A 19,891-nucleotide genomic window follows, 5' to 3' on the forward strand; every position below is an offset into this window, starting at 1 on the left:
CCATTTTGGTCCCCAGCACGTGTGTGTTCAGTACTGATTCTCACAGGTTGGCCCAGACAGAGAAATAAAACACCTTAAAGCACTAGCAGTGAATAACAGAGGGAGAGTAAAAATCTCTTGAGTGGTGCAGACTGTTTTCGGTGGTGTGTTGCTTAGGATCTGAACCCTGTTTCGGTAGGTAATCAGGCAACTGATTATTTGCAATGGTTCATTGACCATTCATTAGTTCATTGCCATCAACAAAACAAAAAACTTACGGCACTAGGAAGCTGGCTTTATTTCCATTCTTTACTTCCCAAGGTGTGAAAGCAGCAGACGAACTGAGACCCACCATTTTGGGGGACTGCACCATTTTGTAGTGCATGAAAAACGGGCATAGGCAGGCTGACAAGTGCACCCTCCCGGCTCCCTTATAAAAACTTGGTTCTCACCTTTGCAAGCTCTAATACAACCTCAGCAGTGACAAAAGGGAGAACTTTTTACATTTAGTAACATTTATTTCTGCATTCGGTATCAAGTACATAAGTGCAAATATTCAGAGTCCATAATTAAGTCCATTAGGAACTACAGAGAATGTAATACAAATTGTAATAAATTTAACAAGCTGGAACTCTCCAGTTACCATACATCAGCCTGTCAATCCCTTACAACAAAAGTACTGGGTTTTCGCTTTTGTATTAGTTATACAAAACTGATTACTATAAGTACCAATTACTGTTTATTTTGTCTGTGGTGGAAAACACTAAAACATCAGTCTACGATTCTATATAGTTAATAAAGATGAACCCAACCAGCAACCCAGTGACATAGAAGCAATTTTAACTATTGCATCAGTGCACTAAGCAGGAAAGCCCTAGTCACATGTAACATTAAAAGTTATAGAAGCGATGCCAATAGAAGGAAAAACACTTAAAAAAAAAAAGAGAAAGAGAGATTGAGAGAGAGAGAAAGAGAGAGATAGAGAGAGAGGTCAATATTATTTAGGCTCTCACCATCATGCACTTTATAAGCAACACAAAAAAACCACATCTAGAACACTTTTCTCTTTACTATACTTTAGTGCGTGACACAAGTGATTGCAAATATTCTAAGTACAGAAGCAGCAGGGGAAAAAAGCTGCTTCGGTGTTTTATGTTTCTAAGATCATGGCGTTGAGGAAAATAAAGGAACGATAAATTTGCAGTAAAGAGTAAGAAGAGCTGTTTCACTCCAGACTCCCCCATTATTCACTACTTGTAGCTGATGGATCCTTGATGGCTGCTTTACTCTGCCTTTCTTTTAGTGCCCGGGATTTTAGCCTGAATCCTAGAAGTAAAAAAAAGATCACCGTCAGGCTGCAGTTCATCCAAACCATTCCAGAAGATTGCTCATTTTCCTAGCTAGAGAGTGACCATTGCTTTTTCCCTTCTCTCAAGATGTGTCCAAAAGCTATAAAAAGAGGGTGAGTTTGTGAATGGGAAAGAAGGGAGATGGGATAAGACCACGTTTAGACCCCAAACTGGGGCCTTGAACATGTCATGCTGCTCTGCCTGGTGCCCACCCGACTGGAAGTTCTACAGCCATGTCTCCGTGATGCAGATAGGGCCAATTTGTCCACTCTTAACACTACGTGGATACAGCTACCCTGCTTCTGGAAGGGAGCATCATGAGATGGAAAGTGCCATGCAATGGAAAGTGCAGTGTCTTGGGGGACACTGCTGGTGGGGAATTGTGAGTCCGTGGTGTGGATTTGGGCACACAGGAATGCTAGACATGCAGGAGCAAGCTGCTTGGTCCTTAGTGATTGCCCTGTGCCTTGGGTATGCTCAGTGAGCCAGGAATTCCTTTGATATCCTATCTCATGTTACCATCCATAGGGAACTAGAAATGAGGTTAAAATGCAACATTTGGGTATGGAGTTTTTAATATTACCACAGCCCTGGGGTGCTCAGTGCTGGGAATTCAGGCTTGCTTATCCCACCTTGGTTAAAGCTTACATATGAAGTACTCAGGCTTCTCAGTCTGCCTTCAACACATGGGCTTGCAATACAGGGACAATGGGTCAGAAAAGGAGGCAGATACTGTTTTCTGGGCAGAACTGCAGTCTGGAGCCATTCACAAACACTGAGCTGACGGCGAGGGAGAGGCTACAGTTTGTTTGTCTCTGCCTGTCCTGAGTGGCCAAGTAGCTGAGTAAGGAAAAATGGAGGCAGCCAGAGAAGGTTGCTGCTGGCAGCATCCTCTCCATATAATGAAAGAATTGCTCCCTCCATAGCTCTCAAGAGGGAATGAGAGGGAAAAGCAGGATTTGGACTTGCCTTTACCTTGATCTACTCTTGTCTGAAAGGTGGGATTAAGCCACGGAGGGCAGAGTGCTGCATTTTGCATGAGATATGACCTGGAACTTCCCTGCCAAGCACAAGGGGCGTGGGTAGGTGATGGTCTGAGAGGCAGAATGGCCTTAGGTGCCACCCCCAATACAGAGGTGTGCCCTAAGGCCCAAGTGAGCTAAAGTGATGCTTCTTGTCAAGTCTGCTGCTGAACTCACTTTGCCATGACAGTGTTTATGTGGGTCCGCACAAGCCCCAAGTATTGATCAATCTGTGCCTACAAAGAACAGAAAAAGACATCCAGAAATCAGCATGGGATCAACAAACCAGAGTCATGTGTACAGTCAATCCCTCTGCAATAGTACCATGCTTGACAGACCTACCTGGTACTTGTCATATACGACAGGTAGAGTAAACATCGAGACCACGGCTGGGGGGAAAAAACACAGCATTACAGTCTGGGAGTTGTCACACACAGAAAACGAGATGCATGCTAAATAGCAGCCAAAGCACGTGACAGCTGTCCCTGGGCATGGCATTTAAGAATTTCTGTATTAAAACTGAAGTGCTTGAATCTTATAAACATGAGTTTTATCATCAGTGTAGGCCTGATAGCTGAGAAGCAGCTAAAACACAGCCCTATGCAAATAGTTGGAAACAACAAAATGAGATGTAAGGAATATTTATTAGCAAGCAAAATAAACTGACCAATTATGGAGGAGGCACGTTGCGCAGCGAAGGTTGTTATTTTTCTAACTAGAAATCACCAGGCTTCATAAAGTTAAAAAGACCCATTAAAATAAATGCTCATTTTTACCCATTATCAGAAGAGTCAGGCCATTGAAGAGTGCTCCAACATAGGTCAGCAGCCACATTAGTACTGCAAACTAAATTAAACACAAAGCATTAGCTCTCCAAACGCCCACCTCAAGTATCAGCACAAGAGTAAATGGCTTCACTTAGCTAGCTAGGACTCTGCTATATTGAAATTTCATTATCATTGCTTGTACATGTGCCAGCATGCTTCAAAACTAGGAACATCTGGAGCAGATAACATTAATTTTTTGTGAGCTTTCAAATCAATTTAAAAAGCCCCCACAAACATTTACAATGTATGAAGAGCAAAAGAAATCAACCACCTGTTTGGTTTTTTGGATAACTTACCTTCTCTTCTGTTAGCCCCAGGCTCTCTGCTTTTCAACCTCTGCATTGGTTTTTTGCACATACAACCTTCAGGACCTGATGCTACATGAGCGTGGCTTGGGTAGATACCTAGCCACTGTGGGGACACACTTAACAAAGGGGTCTATCTAAGTAAGGTTTTTTGCTTGATTGATGTCTGAGACTGTAAACACTTTGGGGCTGCTGGGTGACATTTTCCACGACTCCTTTGCTAACTTAGGAACCTGACTTCCGCCAGTCTTCATCTTGATAATCTCTTTATTTTTTAGAGGATGTTTAATGTGTTTTTGTTATCAAGCACGTCAGAAATAACTGTCATGGGTGGGCAGGAACAGGACACACTTCTTCAGCAGGAAGTGATGAAAAGAGGGGATGGGTTGGTGGGCAAGGAGGAAGAGAAGCATCACATCCTAATTTTACTTAGGGATGAGTGAGTCTCAAGCTGATACTGCCAGCAGGCTGTATGTAGTACACTGTAGCATTAATAGAGGGACCATTACAATGTGGAGAAGGAGACAGCTGTCTTTGGTCCAGATCCTTACAGTGTAACTCAGTATAGCTTTATGGACTTCACTGGGACTCTGCCACTGTATATGAACTGAGCAGCTGGCCCTATATATTTAATTTTTCTAATATTGTGGATCACTACATTCAAATGTATAGCATTAAGTCACTATACTGTTAGGTTAGAACCAAAAGGAGAGGAACCTTTATGCTGCATAGAAACACACAGCTAGGTTTAGACAGACACTATAACTCTTGAACCTAATGGAATCAGTACAGTACTCTAATCTTTAAAATATCTCCTCTAGATTGGAGCTGGAAATGTGAAAGAAAATCATACTTTTAAGGAATCCACCAGGTCCTGGACAAGAAAGAGTCTCCTCAGCTCTTTGACTGTACTGTTCACGTACAACTGGAGACAGTCTGTGTATTTCTGAATCTGGTCCTGTGAGAGAGACATTTCCATCTCCAGGTAGGCTCTGCCAAAAACAGAAAACCCATTACAAAACACGGGCAAGCTTGCATTTCATTTCCTCTCATGCTTTCCTTTTCCTGCTTTTCCCTACTACACAGAGACCCATTTTCTTTGCAGCTTTATTTGTGTGCTATGGACACTACAGGCCACAGAGCCATTGACATCCAGTGCTACCTTTGCATGCTGATATCCCACCCTTGGATATCTAGAGGCTGCATTGCCACTCCAGCGGTGCAAGCCAAGGGAAGAAGCCAATATGAAGAGGTCATACAAGGATACCCTTGTGATTCGTCCATCACATCAGGCCATTGAGCATGTGGGGTTCTTCCACACTAGGAGATAAGCCTGTCTAGCCCCTCAGATACTAGGTGATATGCAAGTGGCCGAAGTCATTTGCTCAGAGTCACTGGGCCTCTGCATCAGCACTGGAATCTCACTCCCTGGCATCACAGCTTCAAATGAAAAGTTAGTTCTCCAGTAGTGTGATGCACACATGAAGAGGTACAACACCACCTATCAAGCTAACTGTATCTGTGAAACTCGGTAGATCACTTGGGAGTGGATGGGCAGAGTGATGGGTGGCCCATCTCTGTTCTGCTTGGTCCCCATCCCAGTTTGCCCCAACTCTCACTCCTTTTTCTGTGTACAACCTGGCCCCATAGAAGGTTCTCATGAGGGGCCTTGGAAATTTGAAGGACTCCTGGACTCCCCTCTCTACTTGCACATCAAAGAATCAGTGGACCGGAAGGGACCTGGAAGATCAAGTCTGGTCCCCTGCCACAGGCAGGAGGTTAATGAGCTCAAACAAGCTCAACGAGGTGCTTATGCAGCCTCCCCTTGAACACCTCCAAGGATGGCAACCGCACCACCTCTGCCAGGAGTGTGTTCCAGGTTCTAGTTACCCTTACACAAGAGGGGTAAAAGTCAATCTGCGGAGGGTCCCATCTCATACCTTCTGTCTTTACAAAGATTGATAGAAGTAAGCTGAACCACTCCTCCAACTGACAGTCTAACCTCAATGGGGTAAAGACACAAAGCATGTTCACTCTGAAGACAGTATCAGCACTTAGCATTTACACAGCACTATCCCTGTTAAAGCATATTTATCTAGTCATTCAATGAAGCAAGCAATGGCCCAGATCCTCGCTACTGGGAGAAAAAGTATATTTGCTGCAACAGAAAGGGCACCTATGCCTAATGTGGATGAAGGCTTTCCCTTGTTTCTTCCCAGTAACCTACAACGTCTCAAATGTTTTACCTTTCCGGCTCAAATGTTCAGGGTGATCACCTGGAGGGTGATCTTTATTTTGTTTCTAAATTTGAGTAAATACAGTTCAGGAATGTTTTGGACCACAGGCACAGGGAAAGTACATTTCCCCTCCATTAGGAATAAAAACAGATGGGTATAGAGTATATACGAATGCTGATGGCAGATGAAGAAAGATGAATGTCATTAAGAATGAATTCTGTACCCGATGAACAAGCACCCCTGGCAATGACGGAGAAGCACTCACTTGAAAGGATGGCCTTCATCAGTTTTCTGCACGGCCTGTAGAACTGATTTGTAGATTCTGAAGCTGATGGTGGCTGAGAGCGCAGCAAGTGCCAAGTAGGCGATAACACTGACGACACTGAACTGGGTCAGAGAGAAGAGCAGCAGAAGGAGGCTTCCAAACACTATGCCCGTCTGCTTGATGTCACGCCAGTACAACAGGTCGATAGCTGGGAAGGGAAGAGAAACAAGTCAGACTCTAACACTGGAACAGCTTCAAACTGATCTGCTGGTGACAAGTCGGAAGACCAAGATCATTTTCAGACAGGCCAAAACATGAAAGATAATTTCCGTTACAACAAAATAAACAGGATCCAGCTCTGTTGACATCAGTGGGAGCAACCACGATCAAACTCTGGCTGGAAGCCCCTCTCTTTCATTATCAAAATGATTTAGTGAATGATGTTCTTGCCTTTGAGACATACGGCCACTGGTCTGAATCCCAGGCCCACAACTGGGCTTATTTCTGGAGTGACAATAACGTGTAGGGGTACGTGTTACTGCTAGTGGTATTTGTTGGAATATTTCCCAACCATTGCTTCTGATGGAAAATGTAGTTTTTGATGGTGAAGTATCTCCTGACAAAAGTTTATTTTTCTTCCTTTTGAAAAGTTTAGGGTTTTTTGTCAAAAATCCAAACAAATACTTTTCAATTTTTTGGCCAAATATTTTTCAGCTTTTGGTTGCTGACAACAGAAGGTGCTGAATAGATTAGATATTTATATAATGTAAATATCATTGCATTGGTGTAAAAAAGTAGCAGACAGACGACACAACCAGTAAACTGGGGTATTTTTGTCTAATCTGATAGAGAATTACAGTATCCCTAAAACAATCAGGGTAAAACTTTACTGTTGTATGTTATGCTCATTGAGGTTTCATCTGTCCACTTCCAGCCTGAAGCAGCCGTTGCTAAATGCCAAAAGGCGATTACTCAGTTCTTCACTACTTAGGGGCAAGATGCTATAACAGCATCTACTATCTGCCTTTATTGATCCTGGCATAGTTTATATCAATCTACAAACCCAATGTAAGTTTAACTGGGCTAAGTGAATGTCTGTCTAAGCCCTGAAAAATATTTTGCTTTATCAGTGAAAAATCAAGTTACAATGAAAGTTTGGATGAACATTTTGTTGTTGTTGAATTTTTCAGCAAAAATAAACCTCATCCCAGTCGTTACATTACTAGGGAACCCCTTTCATATGAAACGTTTAAAAAAAATAAAAGGTCCCATTTCCTGAAAGCTGGTGACTATCTGTTTGGAACTTAAATATCCTATGATACTTTTAAGAAATTTTCTGAGGTTCAGCCAACTTCCTGTTTCTCTATCAATGATAGATTTTAACTTAAACAAAGCTAGTGGCATAAAACATTTTCTGCAAACATATTTAGTTTTCCCACAAGTTCTCCTTCTGTGTTCATTTAACATTGAGACCATAACAAATAATCTTAATCTTATCGGGGGGGGGGGAACACATTTATCTTAAAAGTAAAATATAAAGCAAATATTGTGGAATATGCATGAAATCTGACTTCCAAATTCACAACTATGAATCTCTGTATCTTAAGTCTGATTCTAAAAGTAAATATCATTCTACCTGAGAAACAATTCATACCATATGGCAGACGTATCCAATGAAAACAGCTCAGATGTTACACACCTTGCTTCCCACACTTTCTCACTATCGCAGTTACAACACCACTCTAACCCTACTACAAAACACCCAATAGTGACGATGAACAGCTGAATGGGACCAAGCAGTAGTCAGAGATGTTGGCTGCAGGATAATTCCGAACAAAGAACAAACTGCAACAACGTGAAAATTCACCAGAAAAAGAGGCAAAATTCATTGAATAAAACATTATAAATGATTAGCCCAGCAATCATTTTAATCTTTAAAGCTGTGAGTCATTACTGAAGGTTTGCCTGTAGTCAGTGAGCTATCATTACTGCTCATTACTACAACCTAGTTATTAGTGTCACAACTGTTGCTGTTACTCACTTTTGTTCATCATGTTGCAATTGTGGACAAGAAATGCAATTGCTAAGCCAAGCCTTATTCATTTTCTATGAAACAGAAGTTCTCTGATAACATCATAACTCCTTTATGTTTCTAAATGTATGGACTTGGTCTCCACTATGGAAAAATTGCCACATGTAAGTGGTCCTATAGAGTTGTGTGTGATTACTTACAAAAGCTTTCATGTTTGTAGGATTGGGGCCTAAGAGCAATGGATTAAATGCCCTTGCCAGGCTACGTCCAACTAAAAAGAGATGGATTTTCAGGATACCTGCACTCAATGAATTCATTGCCAAGCATCTTTTCAGAGCAGGTGGTGAGAAAGCCTGTGACCTTGAGAGAATCCAGGCATCTGGCTGTGGAACTGAGGAGTTAATTGAAGTCCACAGTTCATATTAGTGCTGAAAACTTCCTAAAAACCCCAGTTCCTCAAAAATCCCACTTGCAGTACCTTTGATCAGATTGCACATGGCAGTATTTTCACTCCAGCTATGCAGGATCAATGAAATGAGCACACGCGAGCATTAGCTGACTAGCTCAGAGGAGCATTGCAGATGCAAAGGCACATGGTGATGAAATGGTGATCCTCATGCCAAGGAAAAGCAGTGCCTCATAAATAGGGACTGGGTCAATATATGAATGTGAGCTGAGCCAAATGAAATGAACCTGAATGAATGGGGTTATAACACCTTACATTAGCCGAGGACAAAGGCAACTTCCAATCCCTTCATTAACCAATATGATTTATATCAAATTCCAGCACAGGGTTATAGCCTCACCAAGGTATGCAGAGCTTTCCAGAAGTGTTACTCGCATCAATGGCTAACACAGTGCCCACCTGGGTGTGAATATAAGCCAGGGTGTGCACCTTCCTGACCTCAGATGACTCCCAGCTGGAACTGTTCTTGTAGCATGTTAATTTTGAAATAATTAATTCATGAATTCAATTACTGAAATAACCGGCTGATGAATGAATGAGTTGTCAGCACTTTGTCTAGAGAAATAACAAGCAGTGCAGAGAAAAGCTGCTCACTCCATAAGTACATTATCGTTGCTTTTTTCCTGCCGCCTCATATTGTTTTGTATTTCTCTTTGATAGAAGGTGTTTCATTGTAAAGAAAAAGAGGTGCTGCTTGATGAGGACATTGTGGCAAACTCGACACAGAATGGATGTATATCAAGCCAGCCATAGGCAACTACTAGAAGCCAGTGCACATCTGATATAAGATGAAAAATACAACTGGACTCCTGCAGTAGCCAGTGAGAACCTGGGAAAGGAGTTTTGCATCTCCAAGGTACCATGCAACTATCAGTGCACACTGCAAAGATTGCTATGGCATGTTACCTTTATGGAAAAGTTACATACCAAATGCTAGCTTGGACGCCACACAGAATGCAAGGCAGGTGAAGTAGAAGTATGTTATAAGGTTAGTTTTGATGGATTTGGCATATCCTAAAGCACTTGGGGCAAATTCTTGGTAGTGGGCTCAGATCAGTGATCTGAACTGTGCTGTTTATTTTAGGAGAAAGGAAGCGAGTAGTAGTTAAGAGCTTCCCTCCAGCCTTTAGGGCAGTGATTCTCAAGCAGAGTGCCGTGAAACCCTGGGGAGCATTGAAATCCTTAGAAGGGTGATGCAGGGTGGCACACAATGTTAACACTGCTAGGTGTCCAAACGTGATTCACAAGATAAACCTAGAGATTTCACATAGGAATCCATAGTATTAAAAACACCCACACCTGTTGTGGTCTTTCTGAGTTCTTTGCAACAGAAGAATTGCTCTAGTATTTTTTGTGCTCAAAAAAGTTGTGAAAATTGACACCTGGCACTTTCCAGGGGGTGCCTTGAGACTACTGAGGAGTGCCTTGAATTTATCAAAGGGTGTCTTGTATTTATTGAGGGGTGCCTTGAGTCTAAAAAGGTTGAGAAGCACTGCTTTAGACAATGCCCCATGGGCATGTGCCACAGTGAACTGGCTTGTCCTGTTCTCACACTTGCTGGGAGAACCTGGGATCAGGCTGGGTCTGGTAGGTCTCCATGCCCACAAGATGGAACAGGATTTGCCCCAAGTCATTAAACCATGATACAGCCATACTGAGCAAACAGGACAGATGGTGTCACTCAGGCACATGTCCTGGAAATCTGTGCAGTCAACATGCAGTTTTCACACTGGCGAAACTTGGGTGGTTTGAACTGGATCTAGTCTCTGGTAATTGAGGGTATTAAAATACAGCTTAAAAGGTCAGGGTATATGTTACAGATGCTTCTGGATACAAGTCATTTCTAAGGCATTCTGCAATACTGATGTGCCACTTTGCCTGAAAAAAGTGAAATCCTTCAAAGAGGGCATGTTTGCATTTTGCCCAAACCCTAGCTTGGTTGTCATCTGCAGCAATTCAGAGCTGGATTGGGCCAGGTAGAGGGGGATATATCTGAAGGAGATGGAGGAGGGACTGTAATGTATGCCTTGGGGCTACCCAGATAGACTGTCCCTGCAGTGGTTTGAAGGCCTGTGGAAGCCCCAGCCATGAACCTGCTCCCATGAGTATGCCCTCTCTGCTGCAGGTAATATAAAAGCCATGGCAGTGTCTACACTGGGGGTCTCTTGGGTTAGCTCTCAGCTTTCCAATCACTTTGCATGACCAAAGCAGTGCACATGAGCCAGTGGTCTTGCCAGGGGCTATGGTCTTGCCTCAGATAGTCTGTGCCTATGGGTGTCAAAAGAGCTCAAGAGCACAGTGGACAGCTCAAGGTGTGTTCTGGACTACAAAATAGATGCAGGCATAGTGCATGAGCTAACTCTGATACAGATAAAACTATTCCAATGAGAGCCCTTGGCCTTGATTCATCCCTAACCCTTCATCTGGGACCGTCCTTTGCACCAGTGCAAAGCTGGTGGCAAATGCTACCACCCCATCACAGCAGCATTCGACACCTGCCTTGACATAAATGGATTCCCCATGGCACAGCCCCATGGGTATCAGGCCCCTTGTCTTCAGCTGAGCAAACAAATGATTGTACTGCTTGCACTTTTAGTCCTCATTTTTGTTTTAAAACAAAGTAAAGGGAAAATTTAAAGTCGAAGTCAACAAGACTAGATACATCATATTGCTGCTTGAAGTGTAAAGTCAACTCAGCACTGGTGCTTCTTGGCTCAGTGACCTCAGGGTCCTTCATGTTTGACACCTCAAATTCAAATCTGAGCTTCAGTGGACGACCTCACATGAGCGCTCCTTTGTGTACAACAAAACCATCAGACAAGTGGTCAGAAATGACAGCCTTGGTTTTAGAAAGCTTCAGTAATACTAACAGAGCAGGGAGACCAGCTCAGGATTCACACGTGGACCTAGCTCTACAGAGAAGCTCCCCAGAACAACTGGACCAGCACCAAGCCTGAATAAAGACGGCACTGACGTTCCCGTTTCTCTTGACCTAGACACTGGCTTACAAACAAGAGAGAGAAAAGGAAAGTGTTTCCTCACACCATCAACTAAAAACAATCATTACATTTCCCCAGTCCAATTTGCATGAAGAAAGCACCGGCAGAAAAAAACCCAACCTGAATGAAAGACTGCTCCAGTTGACATAACCTCAGATAAATGACCAGCTGGGATCAATCAACTAGCTGCATCGTTCTTGTGAGCGTACAATTATCCAAACCGAATTACAGCTGAGAGACTCTGAGAAGTCATCCTGAATATGCATGAAGTGAGCTGTCTGTGGCAGGCCAAGTCGTCAATACATAATTCGCATCCCGTCTGATGGCAGACAGTTGGGGCCAGCTCAACACACTGTAGTCTAAACAGAAGCTGTAGGGCCCCTGATATTTGGGGCTGAGATGTTTAAAAGGATGTAAGGGGACATGCTTTATAATGCCAATCAATTTTAATGGGGTTTGGTCACTTAAGTCCCAAGGCTCCTTTGAAAACTCTGGACTACAATCTCTAGCTCCTGCGGCATATCTAGCAAAAGCACCTCATGGGCTTCTTTTTTAACATAACGTTACAAGGGTGACATTACTTCTATACATAATACTGGAGGCCTGCACAGAGGAAGAAAGGTCTCTATGGCTAAAAACAGACCTTGTATTTGAGGTGGCTCTGATTAATTCAAGTCAAAACCTGTGGCATAGCCCTTGATGTAGTTTGTCATTAGAATGAAGGGCAATTAACTGGAATGAGCCTGAAATGTCCCAAGAAAAGGTGTTAACTCAGACACTTCACAGGTACTTAAAGTATGACAATGGGCTTGGGATCTGTAGGATCTCAAAAAGCGTTCTTCCCGGAGAAAGACAATGTCTGTTTTTAGCCTATGATTTACTAAAGCCACATCAGATTCAGAACCCTTTCCACTTTGCAAGGGCTAAATCCTGCCTCAATGAATTTAATGGGAGTTTTACCAACTATTTCCATGTGAGCAAAAGCAAGTCCTCAGGCTATAACAAACCAGTGCCATCGCTTTCTTTGAAGAGTTTTGTGGAGTTTTATGGTTCAAAAATAGAGCAGCCTGCATGTATGCAAGAGACTGGACTAGATGACTTTTGAGGTCCCTTCCAGCTGTATGATCCTGTGATACATGTGAGGGCTAAAAGCTCATTTTAAATGCCAGCTTCTTTATTTTTTTTCACTCAAAGCAGCATGCCTTGAGTTCCAGGAAACACTGAAAGAGGAAGCTGTCAAGAGTATTAACCAGACTTCCAGCCTTCATTTTCAATATAATTGTATCTCGTGAAACCACTGATTCTCAACCAGGGTGTTGTGGTGCCCTAGGGTGCAATGAGATTCTTTTAAGGGTGCTGGTGAGTGTCTGTTAGGCATGCAACTGCCTATAGACGATTCACAAGACAAACCCAAAGATTTCAACAGGGAATCCACAGTGTCAAAAACATTCTGACAAGTGTGGGCTTTCTGAGCTATTTGCACTAGAAGAATTGCTCTATTATTTTTCTGTAGTCAAAAAATGAGTGGAAGCTAAGATCTGGCATTTTTACAAAGGGGGGCTTTGGGTGTACCAAGGGTGTCTTAAGTCTAAAAAAGTTAAGAACCACGGCACTAAGCTAACCTTGACTCTCCACTGTATGCTGCACATGTGTGTGCATGGAAACTTGGTACTAGCAATTCCTGCTGGAGAGGGGAAGGAGCATAACTGACCCTTGTGTGGCAAGGTAGATTCAGACTCTCAGCAATAAACGGCTGTTGCCTGTAATGCTTACACCATGAAGGACCCCTCCAGTGCGCAGCCCCGGAAGCTTCCGCTAGCAGAAGTCCTTGTTTTTTGTGGAAAACCTCTCTTGTAATTGGGCATCACGAATATTGGCCAAGCTACTGTACGCACAACCATTACACTGGACAGTGTGCAGATCAGGGGCGCACAATTATTATGGGTGGAGGGCCGCTTACTGAGTTTTGGCAAGCCATCAAGGGCCACTAGACAGGCAGCCCAGGGCAGATTAATATTAATTTTCTAAATTTTTCAGGGGCCCTGCAAGCCAGATAGAATGGCCTGATGAGCCGCATCCGGCTCCCAGGCTGCATTTTGCTCACCCCTGGTGTAGATAGACCGGGGATGAAGGCCGAGAGAGCTGTCTGCACACATCAGAAGATCCAATGACATCATGGAAATGATGACAACGGAAGTCCAATGGTTTGTGTGATCGCCAGCAGCACTGAAGTGCATTCAGGTTTAGCAGTGCCCTATATCTGAAGGAGACCCTGAATTGTAGTCAGATGTTGTATGTATTGAATCAAATGATATATAAAATGTTTCCCCTGCCTTAAAGCTTCTGCATATTTACTCTCTGTATATATTTAAGAGAAAACCCAGAGAAAAGCATTATATCCAGTATGATTCCAGTCTAAAAATGCCTTCAAATGAACAGTTTAAGCACAGGAGGAGTTATCGTCGATCCCACAAAGTGCCTGCCTACTCAATGCTGAAAATGCCCCATACAGTTTTTCCTTCCATTGTCCCAGCTTGTTTCTCTAACATACAAAAAGCTCATGAGAAATAAGGGAAGGAAGCATGTTCTATGGCATTATAATAAATAGCATGCTATCCCTCGTTAAAATCTGATGTGAGCCTTCACACATGAGGAACGGCTCCCAGGAGAAGCAGAGCAAGCGCAAGGCTATGCTCTTCTCAGCATGCCAATGGCATCACAAAACACACACTCCCTCACAGGTGAGCACATGTTGGGGAAAGGAAGATGGGTGAGGTTTACAGCTTTTCTTGGTGATCTATCCCAGGATTTAACTACTTTTGCAGCTGGAAAGCTTTATTTATAGCATCCCACCCAAATCTCCCATGTAGCAATTTTACTCCTGTATTCTTGTCCTATCCCCAGCTGACATGCAGAACTTAAATTGTAACAAGTGAGATTTAGATGGGACATGAGACAACTTTCTAACTGAGAGGATAGTCGCATGATAGAATAGATTGCCTAGGTAATTGCCATCACTTGGGGCTGAGGGGTGGTTAGACAAATATCTATCAGAAAATGGTTAGTGTGCACAGTTGATGCTGTGTAAGGATGAACTAGGTGGCCTCTTGAGGTCCCCTTCCAGCTCTATTCAACCCATGTGTGGCAACCCAAAAGTGGGTTGCAAGAATATATGAAAGGGTCATGAACAAACTTTAAAAATGGATCAACAAACTTTAAAAATGGATTTCGTTTAAATGAGAAAAACATAGCCAACTGTGGCAGAGGTCCAGCCTTCAAGGGGATGCACACACTGTGGGGCTGGGGCCTGGGGGCAGCGGGTCAGGAGTGAGCAGCACTGGGTTGGGGCTGGCCATTGATGTTTACAAATGGGTCCGGGTACAAAAAAAGGTTGAGAATCGCTGATCTAGGGTTCTGTGATACCCTGTTAGTATTTTTATTGATGAGAAAAGAAGCAAAGAATCTCCCCGCACTTTTACAAACACAATAATTAATGTCTCAGATGGCAGCAGCACGGGGAAACTTAGGAACCCTCATTTAACACAGATTGTCTTGTTGGTTAATAGTGTTTATAGGACCAGCGCTTGACAGCTATTACTTATTGTTAGAAATGAGCCTGAGCCACAAAGCAGCGAGCAGCCCCCACGCTGTGAGAAATTTCAGGCTTGGTTTACCTCATTATAAACTAAGGGCAACAAGGAAACCCAGATCTGGGGGTGAATAGTCAGGAAGTTCCAGAATACTTGAACCAAAGGTTCTGGTTTGACTCTGGCTCCATTTCTTACCGTGTGAATTTTTAGCTGTCTGAAAAAACGATGCCTTGGTACAACAGGGATGAGCACAATAAAGACGGATGTAGCATCAGACAGGCCTGCACATAAGTGTAGTGTTCAGAAAGTCCCTCTTAGCCCACTCCAGTAAACAGATGTGCTTTCTAACATTATTTTCATGACATCATATAAATCTTTTACAGGCTCAGATTCTTATTTCTAAGAACTGGGAGGAAGGCCTGGCCCCAGTGAAGACAAGAGGAGTGCACCTGTTGATGCCCGTGGTTCCAGGGGTCCTGCCACTGGCCTGACCTACATGTTTGCACCCATTGGCAAAGGTCGATTCTTCCCCTTGTGCTCCCCATTTTCTCTTTCACTTCATTAAAAAGTCCTTCCTGCCAGCACAGCTTCCTCACCTTCTCATTATTTGGATTTAATGTATTTTCTCAAATTCAAGACAAGGTTCTCCCCTCCATTCACCATACGGGGAAAAAAACCCTTGTCTAGGATTCAAGTACAAGGCTGGGAGGGGGGCAGGCAGCTGCTGTGGCTTTGACTCTGGCCCTGAGTTCAGGTCGGGGCCAGAGTCTGAACCACAGCAGCTAACTGCTGCCCCACCTTTCACCTGCACCCTCTGCCCCACTGTCTGCCCTTTGCAATCTTTGCCTCTCCCTTTCCCACTTACTATGAGGTGTTGCTCTAGCTCCAGGTGCTCCTGGGGCATAGGGCACATGGAAACTCTGTCCCCTGCGTGGCCCATCAGCATCAGCATCTCCAACCCAAGGATGCTACTGCATGGCTGGGCAGGGGCTGCACTTCCATGTGCTCTGTGCCCCGGGAGGGAATGAAGCATAAGCTGGGTCTGACAGCAAGGGAGGGAAGGGGGCAGAGGTTGTAGGGAGCAGGGGTGGCAGAGACTGCTGGGGACAGAGGCTGTGCAGGGGCAGCAGCTGCAGATGGCAAATGGGGACAGAGACTTCAGGGGACAGAGACTAGGGGAAGAAGAGGCTTCAGGGGGAAGAATTGTGGGGGGCAGAAAGCAAGGGGGGTACCTGTCTCCCCAGCTGTCTGACCCCACCCCCACCCCCCAGATGCCTGCTCCCCTGTCACTGCTTCCCCTGCTGTATCAGTGTGGGAAGTGGGTGCAAATTTAAGATGAACCTCTGATAATTAGATTCTATACCTGAAGAATTATAACTGATTTAATTTTTTCCATATATAGAATCTAACTATTGAGGGGTCATCTTAAATTCAAAGTTGTCTTGGATTCAGGTAAACATGGTAAAATGTGGTCCAGACAGGCGCATCCTCTGGTGAATTCTCTGGTGCATCACACTTTCAGAAGTCAGCTACCATGAACTGCACAGCCGATCCAGACTGACCCGACTGTGCAAAATGGTTTTCTCCATTACTGCTCCTGCCTCTCAACCCTTTATCTCAGATACCCCTACTGCTATGGAAAGGACTCCTGCCAGCACCTTCTTGGGCCAGTGCTCAGTGAGCCAGATAGCTTGCCCGCTGCTTCTTCTCCCTATTTTTGTGCCAAGAGACTTGGAGTAGGATCTGCACATGGCTCTTGTGACTTGGTGGTTCCACACACCACTTGTAGGACTCATTTCAGACTGAGTAATGGTTTTCAGTGCTTTTCTGCAAGGGCAGTAACTTGTGTTACCGTGACTGAAAAACAAAAACAATCTTAGACCTCAAAAAATGAGATGCTGGTGTTTGAGAGTGAGTTAGGGCTTCTTGCAGCATGTTCACAGTAAAGTGGACAGATGAAGCAATTAGACTGAGTTGGGGGCCAGAATTTACTTCACTACAGTTTATCCCTAGCAACTTGTTGTGTGTCTGCTCTATCCAGTGATAAGTGGAAGCTAAACTCAGGCAGTTTACCCCTGAAACTGTTAGATTACCTACCCTAAATTAAGTAATTTACCTTCTTACCATGGGACAGAGCAGACATACAAACTAGCTATAGGAGGAAGCCACATAACCAATTTTAACAGTCTTGTTTCATCTGTCCATATGGCTACAGTGTAGTGATAGAAGACACAAGAAAAAAGGTGTCTGTGTTAATGAACTCTAGATCCAGTAAACACTTACTCTTTTGAGGATTCTTCATGTCTCTGAATGATATCCCATTGTCAATGGCTTACTCATGAGGTCAAGTGCTGGTTACATGAGTACGGAGAGCAAGACTGGATCTATAGTTAGCAAAGTTACAGTACTGACAATAATAAAGGAACAAGTCTTGCGAGCTTTCCATCTTCAGAATTCCCACAGAAGGCAATGGTATTTCCTCACACAAATGGGACTTAATCCCATTTCTTTGGAGGAACCACCCTACTGCTTATCTGCTGCTGAAAAAATATCACCTGCCCCTTGCAGACAGACGTATTAATCCAACTGGATCAGACATCCAAATCACAAGGAAAAACCAAAACTGCTGAATACCCATGGTAATAGGAACATGTTACAATTAACGAGATGCACACAGGCCAAGACTACAGATCTAGACCTCTTCCTTATCTCTAACCCAAAAGTCAAGGACATTTGCATTTCAAAATTCATGGCTCGGGCACATCCTTAACCATAAGGAAGGTCTGAGATCAGAAGGGTAGAGCAGCCTGCTCAATAACATAGCGATCAATCTTGCTTCCTTTGACCTCAAGCTGTGCTTTCAGGAATAGCTGATACCCCCACCATATCATTTCACTCACTGGATTTGGAATTGCTCATCTTTGGAGCAATCTAAAAGGAGTCTGCTTCAAAGGATTTTTTTCTTTATCCTGGCAAAGAAAAATCATGACGTATTTTGTATCTGAAAAATATGTATTCTGTGACATGACAGCTAAGCAGCGCTTGCCACATGAAATGGGTTTTGTTTGAAGCTATCAAATTTCCCCTGACATTTTTGTAACATCATGTTGGCTTAGATAAGCTAGATGGCCTGGGAACAAAAGGCAATCCAGTTGGAATGGAAGACAACAGAATATCAGAGTAGTTGACATATTAAGGCCCGTCCTCTCTATCTTAGCTCTTGGCTTTGCAGTTGTGCTGGGAACAAGGGGAGTTTTGCCTGAGTAAGAACTGAAGGGTGAAGTCTATGGGACGTATCAAATCAGTCATGGAGATACTCCATTTTGAATCAAGGAGTAAGGAAACAACACATGGAGGTTTGTTCCCTGAGCAACAAATGCCCTCATTATTGTCTTTCAGTAATAATCAATGGCCCCAGGGTTATTTTCAATTTTTTTTATTTAATGAAAGATTTTGCTCATTCAAAGGATAAAGGAAGAAGAATGTTTTGGGAATGCAATAAACCCTGCTACAGCAGGTAAATTGGATTAATTTTGGAATAGCAAATGGTGAAAAATCCCAGGTAGGTCCTGGCTCTTTGGGACTCGCCTGACAACAGGAACTCTGCCATGCTGTGATTTTGCTACAAAGGAAGTTTTCTTAAGATGGTTTTGAGACATGTCTCTGCTGAGACTTAGGCTACTGCCTTCCTCTTCCCCTTCCTGCCCATCCTTCAGCCTATCCGCTGGATGCTGGCTCAGTAAGTCAAACCTGTTCTCAGACAAGTAAACCACCATTGCTGAGCTTCTAGCAAAGATTGGACAATGGCACATAAAAGGTGGTACACAAAATGCACCGTGACAGTGAAACCCTATTTTTATACTGGAATTTGCAAGCCGTTTTCTAAAAGCAGGACTAACGCAGTTGCTTCTCCTGCTCTCCACTCTTTACCTGATGGCTCTGCCTGGTTTAGATCAATTATGCATGAGCCCCCCGAAGAGAGAGAAGTTTGGTTGAACATCAAAGGAACACGTTCCAGCCTCAGTCAGACTCATGTAGCTTAGGCTGCAATCCACGGGGGTTGCACATGTACCTCTGTGGGCAGAATCTGGTCTTGAGAGGCTCATTATCCAAGCCCACCTGAAGCAGGAAATCCATCTGCAAACTTTGTGAGGACTCAGCCCTTTAAGCAAGACCCAGTAACAATAAGTAATACAAAGGAGCTTAGTGCCTTTCATCCAAGGTGCTCAAAGTGATTTGCATGCAAATGCTAATTAATTCCAACAACACTCCTACAAGGTGGATGCGGTTGCTGTTATTACCATTTTAAATCTCAGTGAGCCAACAGCCACAGAGCAAGTGGCTTGGCCAGAGCTTCCCAGACAGCCGTACACTGATATACAAATGGAAACTTCTGGTGAGGCAGACAGGGAGGTCCACAACCAGTCACCTCCAAAACCCTACGGCACGGCCTGCGAAGAGGAAGGGCAATGGTGCTGGGCCCTGTAGAGTGGGCATAAAATGGAAGAGCGGTTTGGTGTCCTTCCCTACAGAGAACCTGCAATAGTTTAAAAGCCCCAGTTAGGCTCTTGAAGCAACAAGAGATGTACAGGCGAAAGCCCACTGCACCCCCGCTCCCCCAAGCCCCCCAGAGACCCCCAGCAGCCGCGGAGCCCCCTGCCGACCCCCAGCACAGCCAGAGGCAAGCGGGGCCCATGGTGGGAGGGGGTTAACCCCTGAGTGAGTGGAGAAGGCTGCTGCGTGGAGCCGGGCCCAGGCCCCTACTTCGTCCAGCCCCCCGGGGAGCCACGCGACCGGAGCTGTGTGACCAGGCTGTGCAA

The 19,891-nt window shown here is 44.0% G+C and overlaps 1 protein-coding gene across 5 annotated transcripts in view; it reads right to left on the reverse strand.

The window, feature by feature from the left end:
* Positions 1-473: 473 nt before the first annotated feature.
* RTN1 (reticulon 1) overlaps positions 474-19,891 on the reverse strand; it is a 261,493-nt gene continuing 242,075 nt past the window's right edge. For 4 of the 5 annotated variants that reach the window (XM_019550913.1, XM_019550912.1, XM_019550916.1 and 1 more), the window contains 6 exons: positions 5,985-6,192; positions 4,336-4,474; positions 3,127-3,196; positions 2,693-2,739; positions 2,528-2,586; positions 474-1,305 (listed from right to left, as the gene is read on the reverse strand). In XM_019550913.1, the coding sequence (XP_019406458.1) occupies positions 1,263-1,305; positions 2,528-2,586; positions 2,693-2,739; positions 3,127-3,196; positions 4,336-4,474; positions 5,985-6,192 (566 nt within the window). In that variant the 3' untranslated portion in view covers positions 474-1,262. The remainder of the gene's footprint in view (positions 1,306-2,527; positions 2,587-2,692; positions 2,740-3,126; positions 3,197-4,335; positions 4,475-5,984; positions 6,193-19,891) is intronic. The other variant, XM_019550914.1, reaches the window with a different exon arrangement.

This window comes from Crocodylus porosus, unplaced genomic scaffold (genome assembly GCF_001723895.1).
Source record: "Crocodylus porosus isolate Cpor-Errol unplaced genomic scaffold, CroPor_comp1, whole genome shotgun sequence".
Classification (NCBI taxonomy): Eukaryota; Metazoa; Chordata; order Crocodylia; family Crocodylidae; genus Crocodylus; species Crocodylus porosus.